Raw genomic sequence first — 17,398 nt, forward strand, 5'->3', positions numbered from 1 at the left:
TTTCTTATTATAGTAAGGTGAATTGAAAGCATTAGGAAAAGGTAACATAAACTCCCTAATCTTGCCTTGAATTCTAATAATGAGCATACCCTTTGTTTGAAAGCTACAGAAGGGGCTCTCTCACATTGTAAATCATTTGAGGGATACATGTAATGTTATATAAAAATAAAATTTTATTTCTAGTTAACTCCATACATGTTTGCAAGCAATAACTTTTAGGAATTTACATTATTTATTTTTATTAGGGGATTACGTATAAAATCATGTCAAATTGTATACAATCATTTTTAATTTGTCAAATCACTGATTAGTTTCAAGGTGGCTTTTCCAAAATAGCTAGAGTTTCTCTTAACAGAAACTTACCAGTCAAGCAAACTTTTCTTCAAGATTGTCCTCCTAATATACATGAGCTCTGGAGAAGATTGAAGTGAGAGGTTGAAAGCATGCCATCAAGAGAACGTATTGAAACACAGAAATTTGATTAGGATGAGCGGGATATTGACTTGTTGGAATAACAAAACAGCTACTGTAAATCTTGGAGGGATGGATGAGGAGTTTATCACTGCGTTGTCATAAATGGTAATTGGGCCATTTTTATGCCAAAATGCAGGTTCATTATCTTTACAATGATAAAGAAACACAGTTAGAAGTGATAGACATTTTGTTCTCTTAAAAAATGAATTTTAAGATAAGTATATTTAACCTCAGAGTTACACTAAAAGAAAAAGAAGAGACAGGAGAAGACGAAAGGGTGAAGATAGAGTTACCAGGAAAAAATGAGCCCTGTCCTGAAGATGCTGAGAGGCAACACTATGACATGGCTCTGAAGATCCTGCACCAGAAAGTAAAACAGACTTTGAAGCAGGTAAACCAGTTGCATGCTAGTACCTATCCTTAATGTGTGTGACTTTACTTCGTTACTTACTATATCTCTGATTAATATGCATATATGTACATATATCACTGGACAGTATAACCTGCATTAATAATCTCCCCTCTCCCCCTCTCCCCCTCCCCTCTCCCCACTCCCCTCTCCCCTCTCCCCTCTCCCCTCTCCCCTCTCCCCTCTCCCCTCTCTTCCCCTCTACCCTCTCCCCCCCCCCCCCCCCTCTCTCTCTCTCTCTCTCTCTCTCTCTCTCTCTCTCTCTGTGTGTGTGTGTTCCATTATTTAACAAAATGTTATTTCAGGGTTTGGATGAATGGCTCAGTGGTTAAGAGCATGCTGTTCTTCCAAAGGACCCAAATTCAGTTCCCAGCTCACATTGACCATATCACAACCACCTGTAACTCCAGCTACAGGGTGTATGATACCCTGTTCTTGTCTCCGGAGCCCCCTGCATATGCATGGCATACAACACACAGTGATGTTTTCATTAAAATCTAAGGAAATGTCACCTTACCCTAAAATGAAATCATGACATTTACACCGAAACGGCTACTGTAAATCTTGGAGAGATGGATGAGGAGTTTAATCACTGCCTTGTCAGAAATGGTAACTGGGCCATTTTTATGCCAAAATGCAAGTTCATTATCTTTACAATGAACACACTGTTAGAATTTGACTCATTCAAATAAGGAATAAGGGTCTCTGGCCATCAACCACTTACTTTCTTTGGATAATTTTTTTAAGTTCTGCATTTAGTTAAGCTTTTAGGATTTTTACCACCAATGATATGGGATTAAACCTTCATGAATTGTGAAGGAGGAGGAAGAGGAAGAAGAGGAGGAGGAAACAACTGACTGGCAACTTTTAAAGAACCAAATGCTAAGTTTTATTATCACCTTGGCAAAAAAAAGAAGAAAGAAAGAAAGAAAGAAAGAAAGAAAGAAAGAAAGAAAGAAAGAAAGAAGGAAGGAAGGAAGGAAGGAAGGAAAGAAAGAAAGAAAGAAAGAGAAGGAAAGAAAGAAAAGAAAAGCAGAGCACAGACACTTTTCATGGGTCATTTTCAGATGACTAATGTGCTGGTGTGTGAATGGGCATATTTAGAAAGAAAATTATATGAATGGTGTAAAGTGTAGTAATTTTTTAGATTCCCCTTTTTTATTTTTATTTGATGAGCATTTTTGCTTGCATGTATGTATATATACTACATGCATGCCTGGGGCTTACAGAGGCCAGAAGAGGATGTTGAATCTTGTTGCCATTATAAATGGTTGTTAGCCACTGTGTGAGTGCTGAGAACCAAACCTAGGTCCCCTGGTAGAGCAACAAGTGCTCTTGACCACTGAGTATTTCCAGCCATCTGTGGGCATGCGTAATGCATATGGGAATGATAAGGCATGTTTTTCCCATTGAGCAAACTGGTATTCTCCATCACTCCGTCTGTAGCAGTTGAATAGTAACATTCATGACAGGCTCACCCAAAGCAAAGGCCTGAATGTTCCTCACAGGAGCCGATTTCCCATGATTGCAAACCCCTTGCCACCAGTGATGGGTTTCCTAGCTTGTTACAGCAATTCCATTCCCTCGATATGTTCATGTGGAAGGGCACTTCCTATTTTGCTGCTGCAACTGCTGTGGAAGGCCAACGCATGCGGCCAGCAGACACCATGTTTTCAACTCGTTAATTCCTTTAGAGAGAAATAATTCCTATTTCAAAACAGAGTTTCTGAAAACAACAGTGCCAGATACACGTTATGTACATGCTCCACAGTGAAGACATTCTGGTTTCCAGAGTTTTAGGTTCACTTGCACAGAAAGGCTACCAAGTCTCTCAGGAAACACAGTTGGGCAGAGGTGGCTCAGTGGTTAAGACTACTTGCTGTTCTTACAGAAGACCCAGGTTCAATTCCCAGTACCCACATGGTAGCTCACAAATGTCTCTAACTCCAATTCTAAGAGATCCAGTACCCTCTTCTGGCCTCCATGGGCTCCAAGCACAGGCATACATGTATACAAAACACCTATGCCTTATTTATTTGGTTTTGGTTTTGATTTTTTGCAATTGTAAATATTTGAGGTCAGATCTTTTTCTTCCATTTTATACCTAGTATAAAAGCATAGAAATAGATTACATATATATTATGTGTCAAAGAATTAAAAAGAAACTTTTGCTTTTCCTGTCACTGCCTTTGCAGAGAGTTATGTAACAGGTACAATGACCATGGCATGCAGTTTATAGAAACCATTTGAAGGGCAAATTCAGGGTCTCTTAGCGCCGTCCCAATTTCAGAAATTTTCATGACCTTAAAGAAAAACTTCATATCCCTTACTTGCCACCTCCTCCTAGGTTCTCCATCTGTCCCAGCTCTTCCCCACTGCCATACCAAAACTGCATTTGTTCCTGTTGTTGACTAGTTCTCTGTTGTGTGGCTGTCCCACACACTCGTTCATCAGCTGAAGGGCCTCTGTGCTGCTGCTGCTGCTGCTTGCCTTTATTAGTGATGCTGAGATGATTTTGTGAACATGTTTTTTTATTTCTTTGCAATTGGGTTTTATCTTTTGGGTTGAATTGCTGACTTTACACTCTTTGCTTTTAATCACACCTCCTCTCTCTCCTGATTTTATTCATCTGTTTTTATTTATTCAGAAGTAGCTCACGATTTACTATTTCATGACAGTTTTTCCAACCCTCTTTACTTTGTATTTGCAGAACAAGGAAGTCATTAATTTTGTATGCTTTCTTCATGTGGTCGTTTTGTTTTGTTTTATGCCTTAATCTTGTCAAAGTATGAATTTGCCTAAAGGGGAAATTATGTTTGATAAAGATGCCACTTTTTCTTGAAAACACTGAGAATGTTTTTGCAAAACAGTTGGTAGGGCCTAGGGGTGGAGCTTAGTGGGTGCCCGCCTAGCATGTGAAGTCCTAGATTACATCCTCAGGGCTGAAAAGACAAAACAAATAAAAAAACAGCTGTTGGGATAAAATTAACTACTGAATACAATACTTATATTCAGGCATTTATGTAAGAAGAGTTTTAATCTAAATATATGTGAAAAACTTAAATATAAAACTTCGTCTACCACAGAATTACCAAATGCTCATAATGGTAAAAGTGAGCTCTGCCTTCCCTGATAATGGAGGCTGACTTGGGATTTAGATTTGTTGTGATTCATCAACAGAGAGGCCTTCATCAAAGTTCTAATGTGACATGTCTTGCAAGTTACCCCTAGTAACTACCATCTGCTCATCAGAGTGCTGGCAGACACAGCACAGCAGAGCATTTGCCGTGGATGAGGAGAACCTTTATTCACAGTTAAGTCCAGCGCCTCTGCCACTCACCTCATCTGCACACTACCTTGCCCCAGAGTTGCAGTTTGTCTTGTTCTGTGATTTCATTGCCGACTGAGAGATCCGATGGAAGGTGGTATGAGCAGAAACCAAGTGGGTGCCCAGGACAATTACAAAAGTTTCATGACTTACTGGGGGTGTGTCTTGGACCTCCATGTTGAAGCCACCTTCACTGGCTTGAAAGAGATTCCGTGTACCTGGTGTGGAAGGCTTCTATGAACATGCCACCTGCCTAAAGGATAGGATGGCATGAGACCAGCTTCAGGAGCTGATGCCAACAGTAGATGTTATCTGTGGCTCCCTATGTCTTTGAAATTCTTCTAATTATTTTATGCATATTTTCTAATCTAATCATAAAGACCAGTTTTAGAAGTTGTAATTACCTCTCTTTTACTGATGAGGTAGCAAGGCATAGAAAGCTAATTTGCTCAAGACCTATACCTATTAGCAACTAGAGCTGGACCTTGGACACAGGCATTCTGGCATCTCACTTAGAAGCTGCCTCTCACACTTTCCATTAGCATCTAGATCTCCCTTAGAGCATTGTATTGCTTTGTAATCATTACTTGCATAGCTCTGGTTATTCATCTATATGAATTATTAAAATTATACATGAGGCAGTACTTTTTTTTCTCATTTACCGATTTTGACAATGTAAGTGTCTGAGAAGGTATGGTTTCAAAACCAGAACACCAGGTTTCAGTCATAAGACAGATCAGTGACTCAGACAATGGTATTTTTAGATTTGGTGGGGATAAGATCCCTCTTGCAATAATTCAGTTAACTCCACAGTGATAGCACAGAAATTCCCCTCAGCATGCAGACAATGGGATGATGGCTGTGTACTAATAAGATTTTAGCACAAAGGGCAGGGGAAGTGATGGCTCATAGGTAAAGAGCACTTGCTGCTCTCGCAGAGGATCCAGGTTCCATTTCCAGCATCCACATAGGGCAGCCCACATTGCCTGTCACTCTAGCTCCAGGGAATCCTATGCCAATTCTGGCTTCTGCAGGCACCTTTACACATGCAGTGTATTTACGCACACTAAAGCACATACATACATACATACATACATACATACATACACACATACATACAGAAATATCTTTAAAAATAATTTGAGCATGAAAACATGGTAGGAAGATTTGTACTAAAATATTAGTAAAATTTTTCTTTTTAATTCTTCGTTTTAGTTGCAAGAGGCACAGGATCAACAAAGAGAAGTTGTTCAGAGTTCGCAGAGGATGCGGGACCACTTGCAGAAGTATAATTTAAAGGGGCACACAAAATAACCTGAGGGTTTACAACGGGAATCATCACTGCACTATGTAAATCCTATCGATTGAATAAGCACAGCTCTGAGACAACCAGAGACACTTCAGCTTTATGCTCGATGGTCTGGGGTCACAGCTCAGAAGGATGATGAGGGCGTGCTTTGGATGCACACAGCCTTTGGTTCAATCTCCCAATTTGCCTGATATTAGTTCATTTTACCCACAATTAGCACATACTCTAAAAAAACACAGCTAGAAAAATTAAATGCCATCTACCTTTTTTTTTTAAGAATTTAAGTCCTTTGTCATTGTGCAATGTTGTAAAAAAATTCATCTGTAAGAGTAATTGTTTTATACAATATATTTCAGGCTTCAGGCTGGATGTTCTGAGGCAGAAGTTTTGGTACAAGAGCAAGGAGAGAAAACTGCAGAGCTTCAGAAGCTACACGTGGGCTTGGTGAGTGAACCTTCTGCTCACCTTGGTCTCAGGTTTCCTTTCCCTAACAGGAATGTTGCAGGAGCAACAAGTCCCACTGAGACTGATGAGAATGGTGCCATTTCCTGCTGTTAGTGAAAATCCTCTTTGCTTTAAAGATTTGATCAAATTCATAAGCTAGTGATTTTGGTAACCTAGCTTAATGCATATTATTCTTGATAAACAATATTTTTAAGAAAGAATAATTCATATCAAGGTTTAAAAAATAATTTTATGTTTTATTTTTCAAAGACTAGGGTCAAAGAGGAACGGCTAAAGAAGCTCAACAAAACCACTCTCTCTCTGAAGTGTTCTCTGGATCAAACAAAGAATAAAAATGAAGAATTAGAGAGAGAGATCCTTGAGTAAGATTTAAATATTTCAAATCTCTCCACTCACAGGCTTTTTCAATTGTGTTGACTGTGTTAACATCTAAAGATTAATTCATTTTATAACTGTTTTAACAACCAAAATGTACTGTGTTTTAAAATTCTCTTCAGAAACCCACAACTCAATCTGAAAATTTATTTGTTCTCTAATGATCCTGAAAACAATATTGATGACTCTAGCTGGACATTCCCTTCTTTCTTTCTTCCCTCCTTCCTCCCTTTGTTTTTCTTTGTTTTTTTCTTTCTTCCTTTCCTTCTTTTTCTTTCTTCTTTGTTTCTTTCTTTTTTCCTTTCTTCCTTCCTCTTTTTTTTCTTCTTTCTTAGTGGAGATTTCCTAAATTGTTTCGCTATTTCCCCTCCCCTGCCCCCCCAGACCCACCCTCCCCTTTCCTACCCACTCAGCTTCTCATCCTTTTCTTTCCCATCCGCTGGCGCATGATTGACTTGCAGGGTTCAAGAAAACTGACTCTTACCTCCTAGCAGCTCTTCGGCCAGGGGTAGGGCTTCATGTCTACCTCCCCTCCCTTCGCCCTTGCTGAGACTGGGGTGGCTTGAGCTTGCACAGGGCTTGTACATGCTGTCAGAATCACTGTGAGTTCGTTATATGCAGCTGTCCTTTTGCAGGGCCACTGTTTTGTTGCTGCATTCATGGCTTCCGGCCCTTTCATTGTCTCTGCCCCTCCTTCCACAATGGTCCCTGAGCCTTGGGAAGAAGGGTGAGGACAATTTTTCTTCCTTCTCTTCTTCTGGTAGCATCCTTCATTCAGCATTCAAGCATTCTCCTTGCTAAAACAGTTACCAAAATTATCTTTAGGTTTTATTTTCTTTCTGCTTTTCTCTTTTCAATTATGATATCATGCACACATGTTCTTTTGCCAGGGATGTCACCCATTTATGGGGCATACATGTTGCTAAACTTGTTGTATGCATATATATACACATGTACAGAGATCTGTATATATGTATACATATACACATACAACTAAAATATAGTCACCCTGGTTATCTACAGAAGTTTGGTTTTAGGACCCTCCCCAGAAATACCAAAATCTATGGTTAGTCCACTCTCATATGTAACGTGGTATATATTTGCATATAGTTCACAGATATCCACATTTTTCTTCTTTGTCTTAATTACTGATCTCTAGATTATTCCTAATTGTTAATAATTAGTTAGTACTTCATAATATATACTAAAGTAGATATTAGCAGTTAAAACAATTGTGTATATGCTTATAGTATTTATTCATTATCTGCCATAAATACCATAAAATTTTTCTTCATAATATTTACCTAAGATTATAATTTTATTAGAATACTTTTAATAATTGAAGTTGAAACAAATAAGAGATCATAATAAATTTATTTTAAAAGAAATAATGTATGTAAAAACGTGATAGCAAATACTATCCATCTGAAAGATTGTTAAGCATTTACTCTTTAAAAACTTTTCCATACTGACTGTATACTTTTGCAGAATAAAGAAACACTTAGGAGTAACGAGAAAGAAATTGAATGACCATGAAAAAGGAGAATTTAGCTGCCATGGAAATCTAAAAACTAAAGAACTTGAAGTGAATGTTTCACTGGATATGTTAAAAAATGAGGTAATTTTAATTTGTTTGGAGACCCCTAAATGTTCATAATTGGTGTCAGTGAAAATTTAATTTTTTTTTTCATTGAAAGGTTAGACTGTTGAACTCAAAATGGCATGTAAAGCCAAGCAGGGCACATCATCACAAACCACTAAATCTTGAATAGCATCCATTTTATTTGGTATCTGTTTTTTTGAATATAACTAGCATGCCTATTGGTCCAGTTACTTAATGGATGCAGGTCAGAAGCATATGATATGATTGTAAGTGCTTTCAAGCACCACCTCGGTTGGGGACGGCTCTCACCATCCTATAAAGGAGCCACAGACCCCACAGGCATCACTCATTCCTCTTCCTGATCAGCCTTAGGGAACCCCTGACCAACTGCATTCCCACCACCTTGCCTGTCAGGTACATTTTACACCAACGATCACACAGTCTGCACTCTGGTTCTTTTTCCTTTTGCTTTGCATTGTGTTTTCAGTGTTCATGGCTGTTGTAACCCTACCAATAAGACAATCAGAGATGAGTAGTGAAAACAGACAGGATATTGGATCAATATTCACACTGAGGAGAGGAACAGATAAAAGTCCATGTGACCCAAGTCCATCTTCAGGCTAGTGACATGACCTTTAAGTTTACACTGAGAAAGAACTGGGTCAGAGCACAAAAGTGCAACACTCCTAGCGAAGGTGTTTCAGGTCTTGTCCAGCAAGGTGTTCATTACTGCTGTCACTGCTAGGGGTGATTGTTCTGGTCCCTGTAAGATAATCACTCCTGTTCCAGGGTGTAACCTCACCATGGTAGGTAGCTGCCTCCAGCTTGTAAGGCTATCTTGGTCTTAGAAACAAGGTGGCCACAGATTTAAGGTAATGACTTAACATGACATTTGTGGGTGGTTAAGAAGTTAGTGAAGTTAACCAGGAGATAAACAGAACACGGCATTTCTGTCTGGCAGTTTGACCATTTGGAGACAAGTCTTGCCTGTTACAGTGAGTTGATCCTGAACTCACTACATAACCAAGCCTGTCCTTGAATTGGTGGCAGTCCTCCTGCCTAAGCTTCCAAAATGCACCTTATTCCCTAGACATCTCTACAGCACTGAGGAGATGACATCCCCTTTCTTTTACTTACAAGATAGGCCCAAGTTCTTTTGGCAAAAGCAGCTTCGAAGAGCATGATATAGCGAAAGATATCGGAACTTAACTCCTTCCTGTCACTAAGTAGTATCATCCTATTAATACATAGTGTGAATATACTATACAGTTTATTCATTCCTCAGTTGATGAGCCTTTAAACTGTATCTACTTCAGGCTTCGGTGAATAATGCTGCCATGGACCTATATATACAAGCCTTCATGTTTGCATGTTTTAAGCTTTCTTTCACGAATATTCAATCAATAGCTGAGCCAATCAATATGAGTCTGCTCAGTCTTTTGAGGTGTCAATATGTCCCTAGGCGACAGCACTGAATGCGACTTGCAGTTTTCTCCATGCCCTTGCCTATGCTCGTGCTCCACCATTTCAAGTGAAAACCTTTCCAGCCTAGTGATATGAAGAATACACCATGGAGGTTTCCTTTTGCACAATGTACTAAGAGGATGGGATGAGCACATGCTTTTTCATGCACTTATTAGTGGTTCATATATTTCCTTAAAAGAGTTACAGATAGATTCACTCTTATTTTGAAAAAGGACTAAAAGATTACAGGATGTTGTTAAGCTAAGCCAATCTTGTTTTAAAAAAAAACAAAAAACAAACAAAAAACAAAACAACAACAACAACAAAAAAAAAAAAAAAAAAAAAAAAAAAAAAACACAGAGGTCCGATCACTCGTTGTGCTGGGAGATTCTTTCAAGGTCCTTGCTGAAAACCATCACTTCCTGTAATGCAGCTGTGGTGGCTTAAAGGAAAATGGCCTCTATATAGGCTCATAGAGTTGAATGCTTAGTCCCAGTGCATGAAACAGTTTGGAAAGTATTAGGTGTGTACCCTTGTTGGAGGTCATATGTCACTTGAGGGTAGGCTTTGGGGTTTCAAAAGCCCATTTCTCTCTCTCTCTCTCTCTCTCTCTCTCTCTCTCTCTCTCTCTCTCTTTCTCTCTCTCTCTCTTTCTCTCTTCCTCTCCCTCTCTTCCCCCATTCCCCCCTCCCCCCAGGTCTCCATAAATTCTCAGCTACTGTTCCAGCCCCATTCCCACCTGCTGCCATGCTCCCCACCATAATGGACTCACCCTCTGACACTATAAGCAAACCCTCAATGACCCCAACGAAATGCTTTCTTTTGTAAGTTGCTTTGGTCATGGTGTCTCTTCACAGCAATGAAAAAGCCACTAAGGCAGACATTCAAATGAACAAGGAACATCCCCCAATTCAGAAAAAGATATGCAACTTTAGACTTCATATTTGTCAGATGAATTAATTATAGTATTATTTCCAGACTCTTGTTCTGGAAGTCTGGGGGGAGGGGTTGGTTTGGTTTTTGGTTTTGGTTTTGGTTTTTGGTTTTTGGTCTTTGGTTTTTGGGTTTTGGTTATTTGGTTATTTGGTTTTTGAGACAGGATTTCTCTGTGTAGCCCTGGCTGTCCTGAAACTTGTTCTGTAGACCTGGCTGGCCACAAACTCAGAGCTCTGCCTGCTTCTGCCTCCTGAGTACTGGGATTAAAAGTGTGTGCCATCACTGGTGCATGCCTTTAATCCTAGCACTGGGGAGGCAGAGGCAGGTAGATCTTTAAAAGAGAGGCAGTCAGAACATCAAGTTGACCAGGTAGGAAGTTGAGGATGGGTCTGGGAGGAGCTGGGAGAGGGAAATATATATCCTCAAAATACACTGTATGAAATTCTCAAAGAATTAATAGAAATATTATTTTAAAGTATATTTTTGTGATTCTCTGTTGGCTTTCATTCTTTGATTTTTACAAAGGTCAGTGGGTTACATTCTAAGACTCTGCTGGTGATTATAATGCTTTGCAACTGAATTTATGTCAAAGTTTGCTACTCTTTTTTTGTTAAACTTTTCCCAGCCTGAATCCTTTTTTACCAGGTTATGTGACTTTATTCGTATAGATCCATGAATTGAAAGAAAAATGGGGAACTATAACCTCCAAATATCTACCTCTGAATATACAATTCAAATACATCGAGCAGGAGTTGTTATCGATAAAAATAGCACAAAAGCAGTACGAGAAGCTGCATGAGGATCAGAAGAGTCTGCAAAGGGATGCACTAGATCTGCAGCACAAGCTACGAGAGAACATGGTAGGTCAGCATGAGGAGAGACGGTAGCAGGGAGGGGTTGGAAAGGGGAACACCATCATTTAAAAGACAGGCAGCCACTTTTACAGGACAACAGATCTGTTACATCCTAAGTTAACTTCACTGAATTGCATGTGTGTGTCCTCTGTGAGTCTTTTAACAGCTGGTTTCAGAAATTTCTAGAAGGCAGGTGACATCTGTTTATCCCTTTAATTACTTCCATTTCCATCATTAAAATACAATTAATCTTTCAGAATAATGATTTTCAGCTTTTTAGGCAATTTAAAACAATACCCCTAGGAGGGAAAGAGAAACTGGAATGCAACACACTTTCAGCACGCTTCTCAATTAACCTTAAGTTACATTGTTGAGGGGATTGAAATTTGAGTCCGCTCTATTCTGTGAACTGTCTGGTTCCATAAGGGCAAGCATGAGAATGATGCAGAACTAAGACTGGTGGCTCAGAAGCATCAGGAGGCCCCAAGTTCGAGCTCCAGTCCAACCAAAACGAGGTCCAATTTCATTTTATGATCTGGATATCATGGGGTTGGTACTGAAAGTTTAAACTCTGGCATCTTATTTCACATATTTAAAATTACTCTGGGAATCAATTACTCAAAACTAGAGCAAGCACATTAAGTATTTTGAGTGTTACGTGTAATTATTTTAAAAGCATATCCTTTTAATTTTCCATAGACAAAACTAGAAGAGAAAAAGCGTGCATCAGCATTAAGAGACAGTAATAATGACTCGGTGATGAGTCAAATGGAACTCAGGATTAAAAACCTAGAGTCCGAGCTCGAGAAACTGGAAGCTGAGGATGAGTCCAATGTGAGAAAGATGGAGAAATACCAGCAGCATTATGTCAGAGAGTGGGAACTCAGAAAGATGCTGTCACAGAAGCTATACAAGTAAGTCAGGGGAGAAGCTCACTCACTCGCCACTACTGTGTAATTGTCACCGAAACAGATTCAGAAGATTAAGTAGGATATGTCAGCAAACTGCAAATTAGAACCAGAAAGTAATGCAGAAAATAACCCTATACTTGCAGTGTGGCTGCCAAACATTCCCTTTTTCATTTTTAGTTTTCTGTGCTGTTCTCTCCTAAGGATACACTGGAATTTCAGCTAATTAAGAGTTATATTGTCATAAAGTTATGTTACTATTTTCTCAAGTAGCAACATTAACAATTTAACTTCTTTCTTAGAAACACACCCAAAGGGACCCACAGTAGTAATACTGCCCCTCTGGGCACATTCTGGCTCCTAGGGAAATAACCGCCTGCCATTGTGTCTACTGAGTCTCTGGTGTCACCATTAGACCTACCTATAGACAAGCTTTACAGCTGTGTGCATCAAAGCAGACCTGAGTCCTAGAAGAAGGTCAACACAGTGAGGGACAAACTTCCATTCACAATATAATAAACATAATAATAATATAAACATAATCCCTGGGCCAGTGTCAGGGTGTGTGCACAGGAAACAGCAAGTCCTACCTCGGAGATGACACGAGAAGCTACTCTCTCCAGGAAGTCCTCATTTTGTTTTCAAATCCTCAGAAGAACCATCTTCTCTCCCAGAGGCTGCTCCTCTGGATTATCCCTCTGTACCAAATACTTAATTTGTCCCAAGTTATGGGTGCATTATGGGTAGTGAAAACAAAAACTTGAAAATCTGCTCACTCAATAGTTTTTGAAATCCAAGCTGCTTCACTGCATAAACTATTTCTAGTTGGTTTGTGAGTTTTGCTTTTTTAAGTATACGTTTTGTACATTTGTATACATTCAATTGTATACATTTGTCATGGATCACCACAGGATATTTTGTTGTGGTTTTCTATGATGCAATAGTTATTATAGTCAAGAATGTGAGCATAGCACAATCTCATAGTTTTGCCCTTTAAAAACAGTTATTTCCACTGGCATGACCAGTTTTATTAAGTGGGGCACCTCTAGAAGCCACCCATCATTGACAAGCATCATCTCTCTCCTACTCTGAATTACTAGTTAGCTTGGAAATAGATGTAATTCTTCACCACAAATTAAACCTATACCTGAGAGCCAACAGTATGCTTCAAGGCATTTTCAACATTAAGGTATTGGTAAGGGGATTATGAAATACTTTCTAAAGAACAAGGCATAAGTATTTACTGTTTGCAATCTTCACAGAACTAATAACAAACTAAGCAAAGTGAGAACAGACATTTTGCTGGTGACAGAACGGATCAGAACTGTACAGAACATTCTTATTACAAGGCATGTCCCCCAAAGTGTCACCAAGCATGGTACTTATGTAAACCGCAACCCTAACTTCATTGCAAGCAGAAACCCAGAGCCTGCCATATCCAGCCCTCAGCCTTCTCTTGAGATTATGCAGAGGAGTCTACTCAAGGTAAGGTATATCCTCTTCTCTTCTTTGGCATTCTAACTCTGGTATCTGATAGTAATATTAATTGTTTCCATTTGGTGAGGTATTGAACTGTTTAGTTGACTTATGCATGGTAGGTAAAGGTTATAATAGTCAGGATCTCTACAAAGAAAACTTTAGGTGCCTGAGTGCTTTGCCTATATGTATGTAAGTGCAATGTGTTCATGCCTGCTGCCCATGGAGGCCAGAAGAGGGTGTCAGATCCCCTGGCTCTGGGGTTACAGGTGTTTGTAAACAAACAAACAAACAAACAAACAAATAAAAATACCCTGTGGTCGCTAGGAATAGAACTCAGCAAGGGTAGCACGTGTTTTTTGTCGTTGTTATTCCCTCCTCCTGGTCCACCCTCTGACTGTTCCATATCCCCAACCCCGTCTCCACGAGGGTGTCCCCACCCCCCACACTCCACCCAACCAAACCTCTAAACTCTCTGGGGCCTCCAGTATCTTGAGGGTTAGGTGTAGTTTCTCTGACTGAACCCAGACCCAGCAGTCCTCTGCTGTATATGTGATGGGGACTCATATCAGCTGGTGTATGCTGCCTGGTTGATGGTCCAGTGTTTGAGAGATCTCTGGAGTCCAGGTTAATTCAGACTACTGGTCCTCCTATAAGATCACCCTCCTACTCAGCTTCTTCCAGCCTTTCCCTAATTCAACCACAGGGGTCAGCAGCTTCTGTCCATTGGTTGGGCGCAAATGTCTGCATCTGACTTTTTCAGCTGCTTATTGGGTCTTCCAGAGTGCCATCATGATAGGTCTCATTTTGTGAGTGCTCCATAGCCTCAGTAATAGTGTTCAGGCCTTGGGACCTCCCCTTGAGCTGGATCCCACTTTGGGCCTGTCACTGGACCTTCTTTTCCTCAGGCTCCTCTCCATTTCAATCCTTGCAGTTCTTTCAAACAGGAACAAATATGGGTCAGCACTGTGACTGTGGATGGCAACCCCCTCCCTCACTTGATGCCCTGCCTTCCACTAGAGGTGGGCTCTATAAATTCCTTCTCCCTACTGTCAGGCACTTCATCTAAGGTTCCTCCTTTGAGTCCTGAGGGTCTCTCACCTCCCAGATTTCCAGTGCATTCTGGAGGGTCCCCCCCAACCTCCTACCCTGCCCCCCTTGCCTATTTCCATTCTTTCTGCTGGCCCTCAGGGCTTCAGTCCTTCTCCCTCAACCAATACCAGATCAGGTTCCCCTCTCCTCCCACTCCTTGTCCACTTTTTAGCTCCCAGAAAAAAAAAATTAAGTCTATAAAACATATATATATCTCACATTTTCATTATCCACCCATTTGTTGACTGGCCATCTTATGCTGACTCCATAATTTGGCTATGTGGATAGTGCTGGGACAAACCTGGAGATGCAGGACTGCTGCTATATACTAATTTAGAGATGAATCACATGGTGTTGGTTTCCATGGTGACTAATCTATTCTACAATCCCAATGTGGTTTTGAGGGTTCCTATGTCCCACATCCTCACCAACATTTCTCGTTTTGGTGAGTGTGTCTGAATGGGTTCTCAATGTAGTTCTGTATTTTCATTTCGCTGATTGCTGAAGATGTTAAACATGTCTCACATGTTAATTAGTCATTTCTACATGTTTGCTTCAAAATATCTCCTCACACTCTCTCTACACACTGGTTTATTTGCTCTTTTGACCTTTTTGTTTAGTTATTTATGTATGCAAAGTATCAATCCCTTATTAGGTAGATAATTGACAGTTTTTCCTCCTTTCTATGACCTATCTGTCTTGATACTTAATTTTTCTGTCAGTGTGCATAAGATTTCTCTGTCTTTTCCTATGATACTAGGAAAGCACTCTGCTAAGTTCTTAGGCCTAAGCTTTTTAATTTTATGTGGGCCATTGTCCATTTTTTGCTATTATTTTCTGGGCCATTTGAATCCCATTGAGAAGTCATTGCCTGTGGTGGCTATCTCCTTAATTGTTCCTGTAAGTTCTCTCCCAACAGTCTCAAAGTATGACTCTTGAATCATCATATTTGACCCATTTTAGTTTATTTTTTAAAGTTTGCATACAATTAGATATCATACATTTAGCATGTCCCCTTCCTACCCTCCATCTTCTTCCCTCCCATTCATTTTACCTCTACTTTCATGTCATACACAAACATATCTCAAATTTAGGAACCAAAATAAAATAAAATCTACAACCAACAAGTGAAAGCATATGACATCTACCCTTTTAAAAATGGCTTAATTCATTATGTATGTGTACCTATATACATAGTATTATACATTATATATATTATATAGATATTCATATGTGTATATATTTTAACAAACTTCTACTTTAATAAATCTTGAGGGGTCATGTAATATATCAGTCCCACAATATCATTTATTTGATTTTTAACATAAAATCTGATATTTCAGAAGCAGCAAAAAATGGTTAAAGACATAACTGAAGAGGTATATAAAGGTATGTTGCCAACATGTATTAGTTGAATTTAGAATAAATTATCAATTTCCAAGACAAACTATAGGTAGCAAATGCTACCTTTAGTTTATAGATTCTACATTAAAAGCATTCAGACATAGGCATCCGTAGTGAGTGCTGTTCACCCTGCATGAACAGGTAACTCCATGGCTTTTCAAAGCCTCTTTTTCATTCATCCTCAATAATTCATTATCAACCTCCTCAAAAACTACAACAATCATCTACTGATACTTAGTCAAGCAATCATACGTCCTAAGCTGTCACTTGACAAGTATCAATTTAAATCCTATTACTGGATTCTCGCTGGTTTACCCTTCCCCAGAGGAGGAAATACTATTTCCTTATGAAGTCAGAGTGCCTGCTATCAGGCTAATCCACCTTCTCTCTCAACACTCACCTACTTTGGCCAACTGCTCCTGCTTACAGTATCCATAGGCTACCGGTGGTCTTCTCATCTCGTCAGTTCACACACTGCCTTCCTCCCTTATTCCCCCAATATCAGCTTGAATTACACCTCCCCCTAAGAGGCTACAGTATCAACATGGCAGGTAGCTCCCTCTGGGGGCTTCATGGCTCCCATATTAAGAATGTATCACTCAATACAGACACTGCACCTCCATCTGACGTGGGAATATAGAACAATGACATGTTGAGGGCTGCCATGTCTCATCTTCTCTCATCATCTCAGGACTTGTCCCAGTAGCTTAGCACTTAGTCTCTGAGTGAGTGAAGAATAGGAATGCTACTGACACTCAGCCCTGATAATAATAAATGCAGTGTGTGTGTGTGTGTGTGTGTGTGTGAACATTTAGTTTTGTACTGTAGTGATACATTTTTATCTCTCCTGATGAGGCTAAGTCTCTCTTACTAAGTACTGTTGTTAACTGTGAAGTCCCTGAAATAAAGATTGTAATTCTTTTTCTTTCTAGCTGCAGCTGAACTTCAGTCTTGATCCTTGGAAGCTATCCTTCAGGATCTAAGTAACAAATCAAGATCGACTTTAGGGAGATAACAAAGATGTGCACAGATTAAAATAAACATGTTTTTCCAAACAAAGACATCTTATTTAGTGACCTCTTATATAACATTTCAGTAGTTTCCCATTAAATATATTATATGATAACTTTTATTGAAGAAACATGTTTTTATATCATGTTCCTTCAACCACATATGCATGATAAAAGCCCTATCTTTAAGGGCTAGTTCGATGGCTCAGCGGTTAAGAGCACTTGCTGCTGTTGCAGAGGTTGAGTTGAATCCCAGCTCTACATTAGGGGACTCGCAGCCACCTTAACTCA

General features: G+C 39.6%; 1 protein-coding gene across 1 annotated transcript in view; it reads left to right on the top strand.

Moving 5' to 3' along the window:
* Positions 1-17,149, top strand: part of LOC117716854 (uncharacterized) — a 64,502-nt gene extending 47,353 nt beyond the window's left edge. The window contains exons 22-31 of the mRNA XM_076941891.1: positions 709-865; positions 5,427-5,497; positions 5,877-5,964; positions 6,235-6,347; positions 7,849-7,978; positions 11,032-11,223; positions 11,917-12,131; positions 13,388-13,610; positions 16,037-16,082; positions 17,030-17,149. Coding sequence (XP_076798006.1) covers positions 709-865; positions 5,427-5,497; positions 5,877-5,964; positions 6,235-6,347; positions 7,849-7,978; positions 11,032-11,223; positions 11,917-12,131; positions 13,388-13,610; positions 16,037-16,082; positions 17,030-17,052 — 1,258 coding nt within the window. The 3' untranslated portion in view covers positions 17,053-17,149. The remainder of the gene's footprint in view (positions 1-708; positions 866-5,426; positions 5,498-5,876; positions 5,965-6,234; positions 6,348-7,848; positions 7,979-11,031; positions 11,224-11,916; positions 12,132-13,387; positions 13,611-16,036; positions 16,083-17,029) is intronic.
* Positions 17,150-17,398: the final 249 nt, after the last annotated feature.

The sequence above is a fragment of the Arvicanthis niloticus genome, chromosome 1 (assembly GCF_011762505.2).
Source record: "Arvicanthis niloticus isolate mArvNil1 chromosome 1, mArvNil1.pat.X, whole genome shotgun sequence".
In the NCBI taxonomy this organism is placed as follows: domain Eukaryota; kingdom Metazoa; phylum Chordata; class Mammalia; order Rodentia; family Muridae; genus Arvicanthis; species Arvicanthis niloticus.